At 34.8% G+C, this 15055-nt stretch overlaps 1 protein-coding gene across 4 annotated transcripts in view; it reads left to right on the top strand.

Annotated features, from left to right (window-relative positions):
- The window catches only part of LOC145295872 (uncharacterized), a 56548-nt gene extending 41854 nt beyond the window's left edge, over positions 1 to 14694 (top strand). For 3 of the 4 annotated variants that reach the window (XM_080141608.1, XM_080141609.1, XM_080141610.1), the window contains exons 7-8: positions 583 to 680; positions 14148 to 14694. In XM_080141608.1, coding sequence (XP_079997734.1) covers positions 583 to 680; positions 14148 to 14528 — 479 coding nt within the window. In that variant the 3' untranslated portion in view covers positions 14529 to 14694. The remainder of the gene's footprint in view (positions 1 to 582; positions 681 to 14147) is intronic. The other variant, XM_080141611.1, reaches the window with a different exon arrangement.
- The last annotated feature ends 361 nt before the right edge of the window (positions 14695 to 15055 follow it).

Here is a 15055-nt window from a genome sequence, read left to right as displayed (position 1 = left end):
GCATATGTTGTTGTTTATTGTTGAGTTAGAAAAAATTAAATGATCCTAATTATGATATAATAAAATTATTAATTTTTATGTAAATTATAAAATTATTAATTCCATCTACTAACTAACTAACTAATGAATTAATTTTATTCAAACAATTTGAACTACATAAATATATGCAAATAATAGGGGGGAAATAAGTTCAATCCAGCGACTGACACCCTTTCTAACTCAACAATAAACAACATATATATATAACTACTTCATTTATTCACATAAATTTAATATACGAAAGTATAGATTTATGCGTAAACTTTAAGTATTTACTTCAAAAGTGCTCAACACATAGGTAGAGCTAGTTAGTAATTTATAAAATATATATGGCGATTAAGCTACACTGAATATTCTGCGTTTCATCCAACTATAGGATTCGTCAGGCTTATGCGCTGACGTTGGATGAAACGCAGAATATTCAGTGTAGCTTAATCGCCATATATATTTTATAAATTACTTACTATATATATATATATATATATATATATATATATATATTCTATATCACTTTAAATATATTTTTTTATTATTCAATTTCAGAAAGAAGACATATCCCCTTCTCATTTCCAAAAGCTTCCCTTTTCAAAAAAGACGGGAAAATTGTTGATGCGATAGATATACATGATTATTCACATTTGGTAAATATTTCCTTTGTCCATTTTTATTGCTAGCAAAGTTACTACTATATATATATATATATATATATATATATATATATATATATATATATATATATATATATATATATATATATGCGAAACTCCGCAGAATAAGGTCTCTCAAGTTTATTTGTACTCCTTGTCAGATAATTAAAAAAAATTCGTATACTTTCGTTACATGTTTATAATATTTTTTTTGAAAATTTAAATTAATTTTCACATTAAATTTTTTTAATTATATATATGTATTCAGATTTAACCACTCTGATGAGTTGTAGACGACGAAACACATGTCAGAGGATAATTATATTTTAAACAATACATATGCCGCTCTCCATTTTGGGGTACCAAATTAGTAAAAGGGAAAATTATTCCCAACTCGCATTTAGGTAAAATGCACTTTCATATAAATAATTGAATTAATTCCAAAGTATTGTAAACAAAAACAAATAAATAACATCTATCTATCTATCTATCTATATATCTATCTATATATATATATATACAGCATTAATTTGTTCTAGGGTTTGGGTCGTAAGGTTAAATTACCTAAGTTAAAATTTTTATACAGTACATATTAAAAATTAGTAAAAAAATACAGTACAGTATATAATACATACGTATATAATCAAATAACATTTAAATAAAACCATAAGGCAGGGCAAATACTGTAACCAGGAACTGGAAAAAACCATATTCCACATGGAAACCTAAAAAAACCGTATCCCAGGGCCACCGTATCTCTGGGTTGAAGCTTCGACTGTCATTTGGACGGTCGAGTTTTGATCCTGGCTTGAGGTAGTTGCTTGTCTAGCTGCACTGATGACCTGTGATATAGCGAAACAGTACTGTATGTGGATGACTATATATATATACTAGCAGGGGTGCCCGGCGTTGCTCGGGTGTTTGGAGGTGTATGCTGTGCAAAAAAAGCAAAAAAACAAAAAAAATGGTTAATTTTTTAAAACTTTGACCCCTATTATGACCCTTTAAAATTTATAGTTTCGGGCTCAAATCACTTTATTAAGTTAGATCCAGGTTCAAGGAACCTATATCTAAAATTTCAAGTGTCTACTCAAAATTGTCGGAGGAGTTTGGTAGAGTTCTTAAAGGTCAAATCGTTGAAATTTGACCCCTTAACAGCCAAATTTCTGGCTGACACCAGTCACATCGATTTTCCCATATCTCAGTACCCGGTATTTCAAATTTCGAGTCTATAGACTAAAAATTGACAGAGTTATTGCATAGGGAAATGTACACAGACAGACACACACACACACACAGACAGACAGACAGACAGACAGACAGACAGACAGACAGACACGTTCACTTTTATAGATATATAGATATATACCGTTTTATCTGTTTGGTTACATATGTTTCGGATGTTGGACCATGTTTACGATCTGACAGCCTTGTCAGACCTTACAGAAATGGTTGGTTAGTATTAGGAAGAATTGTTTTTAGAAGGAACTAGCATTTCAGCCCGGCGTTGCCCGGGTGTTTGGAGGTGTATGCTGAGCAAAAAAAAAAAAAGAGTAAATTTTTTTTTAATTTGACCCCTATTGTGACCCCTTAAAATTTATAGTTTCGGGCTCAAATCACTTTATTAAGTTAGATCCAGGTTCAAGGAACCTATATCTAAAATTTCAAGTGTCTAGACCCAAAATTGTGGGAGGAGTTTGGTAGAGTTCTTAAAGGTCAAATCGTTGAAATTTGACCCCTTAACAGCTAAATTTCTGGCTGACACCCGTCACATCGATTTTCCCAGATCTCAGTGCCCGGTATTTCAAATTTCGAGTCTGTAGACTAAAAATTGACAGAGTTATTGCGTAGGGAAATGTACACAGACAGACAGCCACACAGCCACACAGACACACAGACAGACAGACAGACAGACACGTTCACTTTTATATATATATATATATATATATATATATATATATATATATATATATTTATATTTATATATATATATATATATATATATATATATATATATATATATATATATATATATATATATATACTAGCATTTCAGCCCGGCTTTGCCCGGGTGTTTTGAGGTGTACGCTTAGCAAAACAAAAAAAAAGTCAATTTTTTTTTTAATTTGACCCCTATTATGACCCCTTAAAATTTATAGTTTTGGGCTCAAATCACTTTATTAAGTTAGATCCAGGTTCAAGGAACCTATATCTAAAATTTCAAGTGTCTAGACTCAAAATTGTCGGAGGAGTTTGGTAGAGTTCTTAAAGGTCAAATCGTTGAAATTCGACCCCTTAACAGCCAAATTTCTGGCTGACACCCGTCAAATCGATTTTCCCAAATCTCAGTACCCGGTATTTCAAATTTCGAGTCTATAGACTAAAAATTGACAGAGTTATTGCGTAGGGAAATGTACACAGACAGACAGACAGACAGACAGACACGTTCACTTTTATAGATATATAGATATGAGAAAAAAAAAGAGGGAAAGAAAAAGTAGGGGGTTTGGGGGTAGGAGATAATATCTTACCATTGATTACCACTTCCATTGATCTTAACCGATTTTGACCGTGACTTCTCAGCAGAAAAAGTATAGAAATCTAAGATTATCGAGGAATTTGAGAAATAATAAGCCTATAACACACCTCAGATAATATCTCCTACCCCAAACCCCCCCTTTTTTTTTCTCGTATTCCTTCTAAAAACAATTCTTCCTAATACTAACCAACCATTTCTGTAAGGTCTGACGAGGCTGTTGAATCGTAAACATGGTCCAACATCCAAAACATATGTAACCAAACAGATAAAACTGTAATAAAAACATAAAACACATATTTGCTCTGCAATAGTATTGAACACTCTCTTCAGGTTTTTACTAATTACCAGTTTTACCAAATATATATATATATAGTTGTTAAGAGAAACAAAAATATTTTAATACTAGCGGGGGTACCCGGCGTTGCCCGAGTGTTTGTTTCCGGGACGGGGGGGGGGAGTTTTAAAAAATGTTATGGTAGGTAAGTAGGAAGGATCAAACCCGGAGTCATGAGTAAAAGTAGGAAAATAAAGTGTGAAAAAAAAAACAAAAAAACATCTGCAACGTTAACAGTTCGGCCACCAAGAAAAGTCCATTCCAGTTGTTTAGGAAAAAAAAAAAAAAAAAAAACGACTACGGTAGGTCGGCGCGAACGTGAAAATATAATATGTATTGTCCAGCATGCTAACCACTACGCCATAGAGCACTGCAGCTTAGTTTAGTGATTTTAAATAACTTCACATGAAAGAACTACGAAGCCAAACCGGTGTTCTCTTCTCAACTGTTCCTTGTGAACGATCCCCAAATGGTGTTAAGTGGTGGCAGGGGGAGGAGGAATTTATAAGAGAGAAAATATTTTACCACTTCCATTGATCTTAACCGATTTTGGCCGTGATTTCTCAGCAGAAAAAGTATAGAAATCTAAGATTATCGAGGAATTTGAGAAATAATAAGCCTATAACACACCTCAGATATTGTTCTGCCGTTTGTGCATATTATATTTGCATGAAATATCTTGATTTTTAATCCTATTAAGGTCAAAATCAGACGGGGAAAAATGAGTTCATTTTATTTATATAGAGATTACATAATCCACATCAAATCAAATGCAATGAAATAAAAATTCTTGCAAAATTCACCAAAATTAGTTTTTACTTGTAGCATACAATTGTTTCGGCCTATCACCTAGATATATTAATGTCCAAAATTGTATAAGGCATTTAATTTCTCAATGAGACCATCCTCAGTGTCCTGAAATAGTAGGTAGCTCTCCAAACAAGAGCATAAACTGCACAAGTTTCATCATTCATTGTAATTTTTTTATTATATAAGGTCTCTTGATTTTTGTTTTTTTTTTTAATCACAACAGTGTTGTTTCTTTACATACTTTCAGATCATGGGATCTTAGTATATCACACACACACACACACACACACACACACACACACACACACACACACACACACACACACACACACACACACACACACACACACACACACACACACACACACACACACACACACACACACACACACACACACACACACACACACACACACACACACACACACACACACACACACACACACACACACACACACACACACACACACACACACACACACACACACACACACACACACACACACACACACACACACACACACACACACACACACACACACACACACACACACACACACACACACACACACACACACACACACACACACACACACACACACACACACACACACACACACACACACACACACACACACACACACACACACACACACACACACACACACACACACACACACAAAATGTTTATATTCAAAATTCCAAAATGTTGTTCAACTTACAACTTACCGTTTATTTCTTTCAGTATATAAAAATTTTTAATCTTTGACAGCACCTGTTTTTATATATATATATATATTTACAAAGGAATCATCACTTATCAAGTCCCAGAGGCCACTCAAGGGTTAAAGAATATACAGTGGTCAAAAGGACAATATCATAGTAATCGTTAGAAGTGTAAATTTGGTAAATTGGATTACTTAAGGGGAATGGCTCATCAAGAACTTGTTTATATTGGATTTGAAGACGGCCATATTTTAGTCAGCTGGAAAGCAGGTAAACGGAAGACAGTTATGCAGGTATGCAGTTCTTAGAAAGAAGTTTTGTTCATGGAATCAGCGTTAAGGTTTAGGCACAGATAAAGAGTGGGGGAAATTATTGATAGTGTTTACAGCCAAACGAGTGTTTCTCATGAATGTTTGGTGAGGGGGAACCATAGATTAGAGCTCAGACGAGCACTTGCCATGAAGATAAAACGGAGACAGGCTCACAAGGTCTCTTCTGTGAGAAAGAGGTTGCAGGGAAGAGAAAAGGGCATCCCCCACTAAGCTATGAAGTCTATTCTGAATTCTGAAACAGGTGCTGTCAAGAATTAAACATGCTCTTGACCAACATTTGGTTGAGAATCCTTGTCATGCCAATCAGTATAAAATAAAGTGGTTTGAGATACTTCATAGAGCAGATTCTAAAAATCATTTAAAAATTTTAGAATCTGTCTCTATTACAATTCGTAAACCTTCTTTGCGCCAGCAGAAGGAATTGTTAAAAGTGTTAAATCTCTTCGGGTAATTTTGACCACCTCCCTTTTTTTTCCTCCCCACCCCTCGCGGCTCTATTTTAATCACTTTGTACACGCTTTATTAAATGAAATTATTGGTTTTAATCGACCTTTTTGGCACCATTAATTTATAAAAGATCCCCCATTGCTCTTTATTTTTGCCAGTTATATTATTTCAACGCTATCGATTTTTCTCCTGATGTGATGATAGCCGAAAGAGCTCTTGAGAGATTTCCGCTGATTTTCAAATGTATTTATAAATTCTGTACCTCCAAATATTTATTTATATGTGTTTATGCATATATATATATATATATATATATATATATATATATATATATATATATATATAAACTAAAGAAATAAGAAAAGCATATCTCTCACCTATAGCCTCTTTGTCACAAAAGAGAAGTCGCTAGTATTTTTCTTCTCTGTCATTATTTTTATATTAGATGATTGATGGTTCACCACCCCATAAACTATTCCCAATAAAAACTTGTCTAGCTACAACCACTGTCAATAATTTCCCTTTTTCTCTATATGTACTTAAAACTAAATCGAACTTCCATGAAGAAAGTTTCTTTCCTGTCTATAGAATACAGTACTACAGAGCTGCTTTCTGACTGACTACAACATGACCAGTTTTCAAGTCCGATGTAAACAAATCATTATTGAATCGTCCTTTTTAATAATCAATTTTTGAACAGTTACAAATATCATTACAAAAACCCTCGAAATTTCACCAATCACCTGACAAACTCTATAAGGCTTATCCTTGTGTCGTCTTGGGGTCTTGATAAGCAGTGAATTATAAAATTGCTTAGAGTGCAAGCAAACTAAACCAATTGTAAAGAGGGTCGTCTTTTGTTTGTCTGACTGACTTAAAGATAAAAAGAAATACAGCTTTTTTAAACAAAAAGAAGGAAATTTAATTGGTTGATGAAAATTGGTTGGAAGTTGAAGCAAACACTGCTAAGAATTTAGATTCATGCATTTAATCTGAAGATTTTCCTCAGGAATTAAACACAAACATTTCTGTGTGATTCACTTGTTATAAGTGTAATGTTATACTATTATATATATAAGCTTTATTTTCTTAACATTTTGCTGTAATGAGTATGAAGTACATTCAGGTCATTCTTCCTACAATATTATGATTAGTTGGTTAAACCATAAACGCCGATTTGTAGAGACATTTGGGAAAAATGTCAATAGGTACACAAGCCTCACACTAAGAATCCTGCTTCGACCACAATGTTACTTCACAAGGAAAGAAATATTGTTATCACAAGCAGCAACACAGTGCAAAACAAGCCTATCAATTTGAATCCAAACACCTCTGACAGACAGGACATGATCCCGAACAACTTTGTCAATTCAATCCCGAACATCTCCGACGATTTGACCCAACATGATTCAAAACGAAATGACTCCACACAACACTTTACCATAGCAACCTCGGTAGTTACTCTCTGAATGACCCTGATATTAGCTTTTTATAGCCTTTGGACAAACTCATTTTTGCCGTAAGTAGGTCCGACAAAAGCATTGGCATACAATTTTTGGGTGCTTCCGCACGTGCTTGTTACATATAATACTCATCCATACTGTATCATACCAGATTACTCAAGCTGAAACAAGACCAATGACCACTCCACTACTTCAGCGATATATATCCCTATTCCAGAATCATATCACTTTTAAGCTATAAACTTAAAAAACGTACTTTTAACTATAAGAGATGTATAGTATCATAGTCAAGCTTTGATAGAACAACTAGTTTTTGAGAATAAAATACATATGATCACAGACAGAGCTGGCTCCTTCACTAGTTGTATCTCTGTAAAGCCATGTTTCATGTGAAACCTTAGAAGACCATTTAAAAGAATGTTTGAAATCATGTGCCACCGCTTCTTGACATCCGCCATCCCACTATTATTATACAGTAGTTTTCTCTTCTTGTTCTGCCTGTATCATTGTCTCTCAGACATTGCCAACTGCCGAGGGTGAAAACTGGTTTTCAAGTATAAAACAATAAACAAACGCAAGCAAAACAAAAGAATCCAACACATTCTGTAGATATCAATTCTACTCTGGGTGTGTGTGTGTGACACCATCATGGAAAACGACTCTCTAAACTCTTAATATTCACATCCTAGTTGTCTGTCGTAGCTATGTTTGTCAGTCAATTGATCAATCCATCTGCTTTGAACCGACACATAATTCGAGATACATACATGTATATATTTCATATTTGTCTCAACTTTGAAATTATCACAAAAATCATAGTCGCATTCCAAACGATTATAATTCTTATTTACTATATTGCTTTTTTGATTACCACAATGTAATCTCATTACAGAAATAAAAGTAAATAATCTTTTCAAAAGGCTCCATCAGCAAAACATTGGAATACATTGGAGGCAAGGTAATAGTCATTTGTCTCCCAGTATCCAAAGAGTGACAAATGGTCATCTTTTACTTGACTAAATGCGAACGATATTAAAGGCAGTAAATCAAGACAAATTAAAAGAGAATAATCTTTAAAGGCCACAGTGATAAATCGCATGATTAACAATAACAAAATTTATTTAGTTTGTGATGTGCAAGAAAAGATGTTGTACACACGTAATATTGTCATTAATTTTCAAAAATGTTGTCACATTTTAATGCTCAGACTCACATGTTGTATCCAGAGAAAACCAATAAAAAAAAGGAAAGAAATTCAACTTGCATTTTTTAACTAGTAGAAATAAAGGCATTTATTCATAGTACTTTCCAAAATAATGCATTGAATTTTGTTTTAAAAGTCTTTTAGTTTGCCATGTAGTTTACAAAACCCTGCCATCTTCACATGTCATCTCCAATCTGTCATACCACCACATGGCTACACATCCATCTCATGCCAGCACGCCTTGCTGATCCTCTCACCGTGTGGTGTTTTTTACTCTCCATTTTTTATTTTTCTTTTTCTTCTCTTCCTCTGCTGTGATGTCAACTCACGCACCCACTTGATCATTTACATGCATGTCATGCGGCTGCTGCTGCTAAATATGTGTCAGTGGTTTTCTTACACATATATGTATAAAGGAATGGGAGAGAAAATGTGATAAATATATTTTGGTTTAAGTTAATTGCTAAGAAGTGAGAAACAAGATGTGCACAAATGCGCAAAGAATTGGAAGAGAGAATCATCATCATCATCATCATCGTCATCGTCATTGTCGTCATTGTCGTTTAGTGTTTGGTTCCATTCTAGCATGGGTTAAATAGTTTTATCTGCTGACTCTTCTCCAGGCCTCTCAGTCTTGTGCAAGGTCTGGTCATAATCTCAAGTTGTTCCTAAGGCCATCCTTAACTAACTGACTCCACATCTCATATGGTCTACCTCTCCCTCTAAATCCATTAACCGCAATAAACATACATCTGCTTACTGGATTTACCTCATTCATCCTTATGACATATCCACACCACTTCAATATATTCTGGCACAAAACATCAACTATGTTAGAAATGTGTAGTCCATTCTTCAATTCTTTTAATGATTTCCTATTCCTGATACTTACACTACACATCTACCTCACCATTTGCATATCTATTCTAGAAATTTTATTAATATCCTCCTTTTTGAGGGGCCAAGTCTCACTACCATACATCATGACACTCTTAACAAGGGTTGTACATAGTTTTTTTTTTATTTTGCAAGAAAAAACACGATTTGGTAAGAGGGCAGCAGTTTCTTAAATCTTACATAAGCTGTAGAACTTACGCTGTACCCCCACTTGTACTGAGCATGTCACCAAAATAGCGAAACTGATCAACTAACTCGTATTTGATATGATCAAGTTCAACTTTCTTGCTCTCATCATTCTTGATTTAGGGTTTGAGCATGTTCTACACTATCATGTTTTTTTCAAAAAACATATTACAGACTACCATATCTAAAGCTGATCCTGTTTCAAGAATTTTTTCTCTCTCAATATTTATAATTCAATATCCGAAGCTCCCATTAATCCCTTGACATCCATTCACATAGTTATCAACATACTCATTTAAATCACCTATAACGACTACTAACTTGTCCTAGCTAATCTTAGAGACAAAATCAGCCCTTTATAAAACTTATCCTTTTCAACATCATTCAGTCCTTACTGTGGTGCATACGTTGAAACAATTGCTACAATTTTCTTACCAACAAATAGCTTTATCATCATTAGCCTATCATTTACTAGTTTCACATCAATAATCTTATCTATTTATTTCCTAATAATACCGACACCGCTGAAACCTGTAGTGTTTCCAACTCAACATATTTTATTTATCCCATTAGAATAGAAATCTGGAATTCTGGAAGCGATGAAGTCATTGAAGGCCGATTCGGCATCATCTCAGCTTTTGAAGCATTTTTGAAGTTGTCAAGGCACTTGAAAAAGTGATAATCGGTGGGCAAGAGGTCTGGTGAATATGGCAGATGAGGCAGAGTCTCGTAGCCCAATTTGTTCAGCTTCTGCAGGGTCAGTTGAGCAACATGCAGATGAGTGTTGTCATGGAGGAGAATTGATTCACTCATATTGACCAATCTTGGGCACATATGTTGGAGCTTCTGGTGCATTTTGTTGTCAGTACTTCTCTGCCATAATCGGTTTACCCAGATTCAAGAGGCTGTGATGGATGAGACCGACTGCAGACCACCAAACAGTCACCACATTTTTGGTGCAATTTCGACTTTGGGATGTGTTGTGGAGTTTCTCCGCTATCTAACCACTGTGCTGAACATTGCTGATTGTTATAGAGGATACATTTCTCATCATGAATCACAATCCGCTCGAGAAATGGGTTGTTTTTGTTGCGCAGAAGAAGCATAGAAGGCAACTCAAAATGATAATGTTTTTAATATTGTTCAATTCATGCAGCACCCATTTATCCAACTTTTTTTTACTTCCCTATTTGCTTTAAATAATAAACTACTGTTGAGTGGTCGACCTCGAGTTCAACAGCAACTTCTCATATGATTTTGCAAGGATTGGCTTCAATTAAGGCTTTCAAATATTTGTTATCAACTGCAGTCGACTAGCCATGATTGTCTTCATCTTCGAGACTCTCATCGCCACTGCAGAATTTCTTGAACCACTGTTGTGCTACATGCTCATTAGTGATTTTGGGGCCAAACGCATCATAGATATCACAAGCTATCTCGGCAGCTTTTCGGCCTAGTTTGAGCTGAAACAAGAAAATCGTGCAGATTTGAATTTTGTCCATGCTGTCAAAAAGCCTGCAAAAAAAATTAATGAAGAGATTGAGAATGGTAATGAATAACATGATTTGATAGAGCAAAAAGCACACTTCAAAATGAGAACATAGCTATATTATATATATATATATATATATATATATATATATATATATATATATATATATATATCAATGAATTAATTCAGAAATAAAAGTAACATATGTGAGAAAACAATATTGTTTTTGAACCAACCTAAACCCAGATGATGCACCTTTCCATCTAACTTCCTACACACATAGCAAACATAAACCTTCCTTCTAGTTATCATCTCAACAACCTCCCTTGCAACCTCGTATCATGTCAACATTCAGACTACCTAATCTGAATTCTGACTCGGTGGTTCCTGGTCATTGCTTAATAGTCTGGTGATGTTCAGGTACATGGGACCTTCATCATCAATGACTTCCAGCTCATTTACACAGATGTGATCAGTACATAATTCAACCATCATGACAAAATTTGGGAACAAGTTTTTACAGCCGTATTACCTTATTATTGCGAACCAGTTTATGAGACTGAAAACTCAGTATTTTTATTGAAACACCATCTCTGTTGTTAGTTGAGAATAACCAATGTTGGGAGTTTAATATCCCTAATTTATCTTTCTCTGTAAAGGAAAAACAGGTTCAGGGGACATGGAATAAAAGTACATAAATACACATTTTTTTACCATATGACAAACGTAAATGAAGACAATAACAACAGAAAAAATACAAGATGATAAAACTCACCCACCGGGTGGGATCTCTATCATTGATAGGATGGATATATTTCGTCAATACTGGATTTGTGTTCAGCTTGGGGAATAAGTGTTCATTACCATGCAAAGGGAGGATGGTTTTCTTACTTTTGTGGATTGACTCTATTGTATAAGGAAGGATTATAGGCTATTCCCCTCACGTGGGTTTCAACCCACCGTAGGGGAAAATATGCTTTCACGTTTGCTACTTTGGTCTCTCTGTTAAAGGGGAAGTAATCCACTGGTGAATTCAGTAGTGTTTTCCCTTATTCCCTAAACCGATTACCAACCAAAGTTCTACACACTAAGTAGTTCTTATTTAATAGATTTCATTCTCTTAGGTAAGCTGCTAATCAAAGCTAAGACCCTTACCTGGCCTAAGTAGTTTAACATCATACCTAGAACTTTTTTCAAGGTTTACTCCCTTAACCTTTGCCATTGCCTTTCTCAAGGCATTTGCAAGGCAGTGGAGCTATTTGCCCAGAACTGGGGGTTCGATTATAGACATCAGGGTGCATCCACATGCTGCATGACTGATGGCCAACCACCTCTGAGTCCCTTGCAGTTCAGTCTGAGCCCATGAGGTTCTCAGTCCACGTGTCTTAGTATGGGAAACCACTACATAGGCCTTGTTGATAGCTAGGTTATATGCTGGCAGAGAGAGCCTGGCCCATTTTGCTTCCCTTTTTTGCATAACATGCTAGTCTGCATTATTAGTTGAAAGCAAAAGGTGACAAACACAACCTCTGCAACTGCCACACTAGATGCATCGCAAAAGCCATTAACAGAATATGTTATATGTATTTTAGTTTGGCTTAATTGTTAAGAAATAAGAGAGACGATGTTGTACACATATGCATACTGCATTGAAAGAGAGAATCATCATCATCATCATCATCGTCGTCGTCGTCGTCATTTAACTTTGGTTTTTAAAATTTTTTTATGGAAATCGCTCCAGACAAGGCATAAAGCCACTTGATATAAGGATCTAAAGAAACAGCACTATCAAGATTAAAAACTTGCCAACGATAAGTGATAGATGGAATAGATTCTGACCCAGAAAATACAAATTCTTCCCTCTTTGTCTGAAACATTGTTTCTGGAATGTAAGGACTTAAGGACATACTGTCCTTAAGATCCACTTAAAACTTGCCAACGATAAGTGATAGATGGAATAGATTCTGACCCAGAAAATACAAATTCTTCCCTCTTTGTCTGAAACATTGTTTCTGGAATGTAAGGACTTAAGGACATACTGTCCTTAAGATCCACTTTCTAGTCTCCTTACTATGAGTTAGACGATTTTGTCTGATAGTTCTTCTCCAGGTCTCTCGGTTTTGTGTAAGGCCTAGCTGTTATCTCAACTTCCTAAAGTCATCCTAATTTTAGTTTGAGCTAATTGTTAAGAAATAAGAGAGATGTTGTAGACACGTACATCAGAAATGAATACATCAGGAATGTTGATAGGATGAGTAAAATATTCATCTGAACCATAGAAATCTCATAGTTGGCAGTGTCAGAAAACCTGATGAAAGTAGCTAATGTTGAACGAACGTCCACTTGCCTCAAGTGTTTATATAAAAGAAAGACGCATGCAGTCATATGACTGGTTGCATGTTAAGAACATGATCCTGAACAACTTTGTCAATTCAATCCCGAACATCTCCGACGATTCAACCCGACATGATCCCAAACGAAATGACTCGGCCGTTATCACATCATCGCAGTGTTGCATCTCTGTGCCTGTTTCACAGATATTTTAGTGAAATTTGCTCTGATGAACTTGTTGCATTTGTGCCCCCTTGACATACATATGCCTGATAAACCTGCTTAGCAACAAAATCTCACCCCTTCACTGTTGAGGTCCCTAAATGCCAGAAAGTTTTCTGCTCTAATAGTTTCTTCCCTTGAACAGCTAAACTTTGGAATTCCCTTCCTGCTACCTGCTTCCCTGGCTGTACTGATATGCAGACGTTTAAATGTAATGTAAACTAACATCTTGTTTATCTTTCCTAGGCATGGTCCAAAATAGTAGCTCCTTACATCCAAGTGGTGATATGCCTTGTTAGGGGAGAACATGAGTAAAAAAAAAAAAATTTAAATTAAAAAAAAAAAAAAAAATTTTAAATTAAAAAAAAAAAAATTTTTTAATTAAAAAAAAAAATTTTTTAATTAAAAAAAAAAGAGCTAAAAGCAGAATATTCCAGTTTCTGATGTTATTTTTTTATTTATTTTTATTTTTTTTCAGGTTCAAAAAGCGAAGCGAATATATGAGTACAAATTAAACAAGAACTTCAAAGGATATGCACTTGCATTCTGGGACAAATATTACAAAGGAAACGTCCCACGTCGTTCCGAAGGGAAACTTTTTGAAATGTTTAAGAATTATCATCACACCGAGTATTATCCAAGCAAACAAGCAAAAGTCAAAGATGTTTGCACAAAAATACAATGTAAGGAAATATCAGATTCTTCCAAGAATAAAGTGCCGGAATCTTCCAAGGACAAATTGCCGGAGTCTCCTAAGAGTAAAGAATTGTTTACAGACTCAGAAATATGCGAGTGGTGTGAATGTGATCATTGTTCAGATGATACAATCCAAGAAGAGGGTTCCTACTGTACTTGTTAATGTTGGTTGTTATTTGGAACCAAGAGCGCTAATTTATTTAACTGGCATATAAACAGTAAAAATTTTACCAAAAGTGAAAGATTTTAGTAAACAAACGTTTTGTAATAAAAATGATGAGGCAAAACTCATTATTTGCAGTTTTTAAATAAAGAAAGTGTGTAACAGATGCAAGAGGTTGAATTAGCTAGTTTTAGTTATGACTTGATATTTATAGTGCAGCAAAACTAAAAGCGTTTGGGATCGAGAGTAGCTTTGTGAATGCAAAAGATTCACAATAGGTTATCTCCCTTTGATTTTTTTCTATATATTTATGAAAGTGAGAATGTGTGTGTGTGTGTGTGTGTGTGTGTGTGTGTGTGAGGACACTTCTCAACCTATATAGTCAACGAATTTTTGATCTATAGACTTGAAATTTTGTATATAGAGTATTCAGACATGTGGAAAATAATTTAAACAGTTTTCCTCCAGAAAAAAAAGGGCTGCTAAGGGTCAAAATTAAAAAATTGGTACTTGTGGGTCATCAGATT

The sequence above is a fragment of the Euprymna scolopes genome, chromosome 16 (genome assembly GCF_053919585.1).
Source record: "Euprymna scolopes isolate OS-2025 chromosome 16, ASM5391958v1, whole genome shotgun sequence".
In the NCBI taxonomy this organism is placed as follows: domain Eukaryota; kingdom Metazoa; phylum Mollusca; class Cephalopoda; order Sepiida; family Sepiolidae; genus Euprymna; species Euprymna scolopes.
Note: the sequence above shows the minus strand (reverse complement) of the source record. Positions and strands in the feature narration are given on the sequence as shown.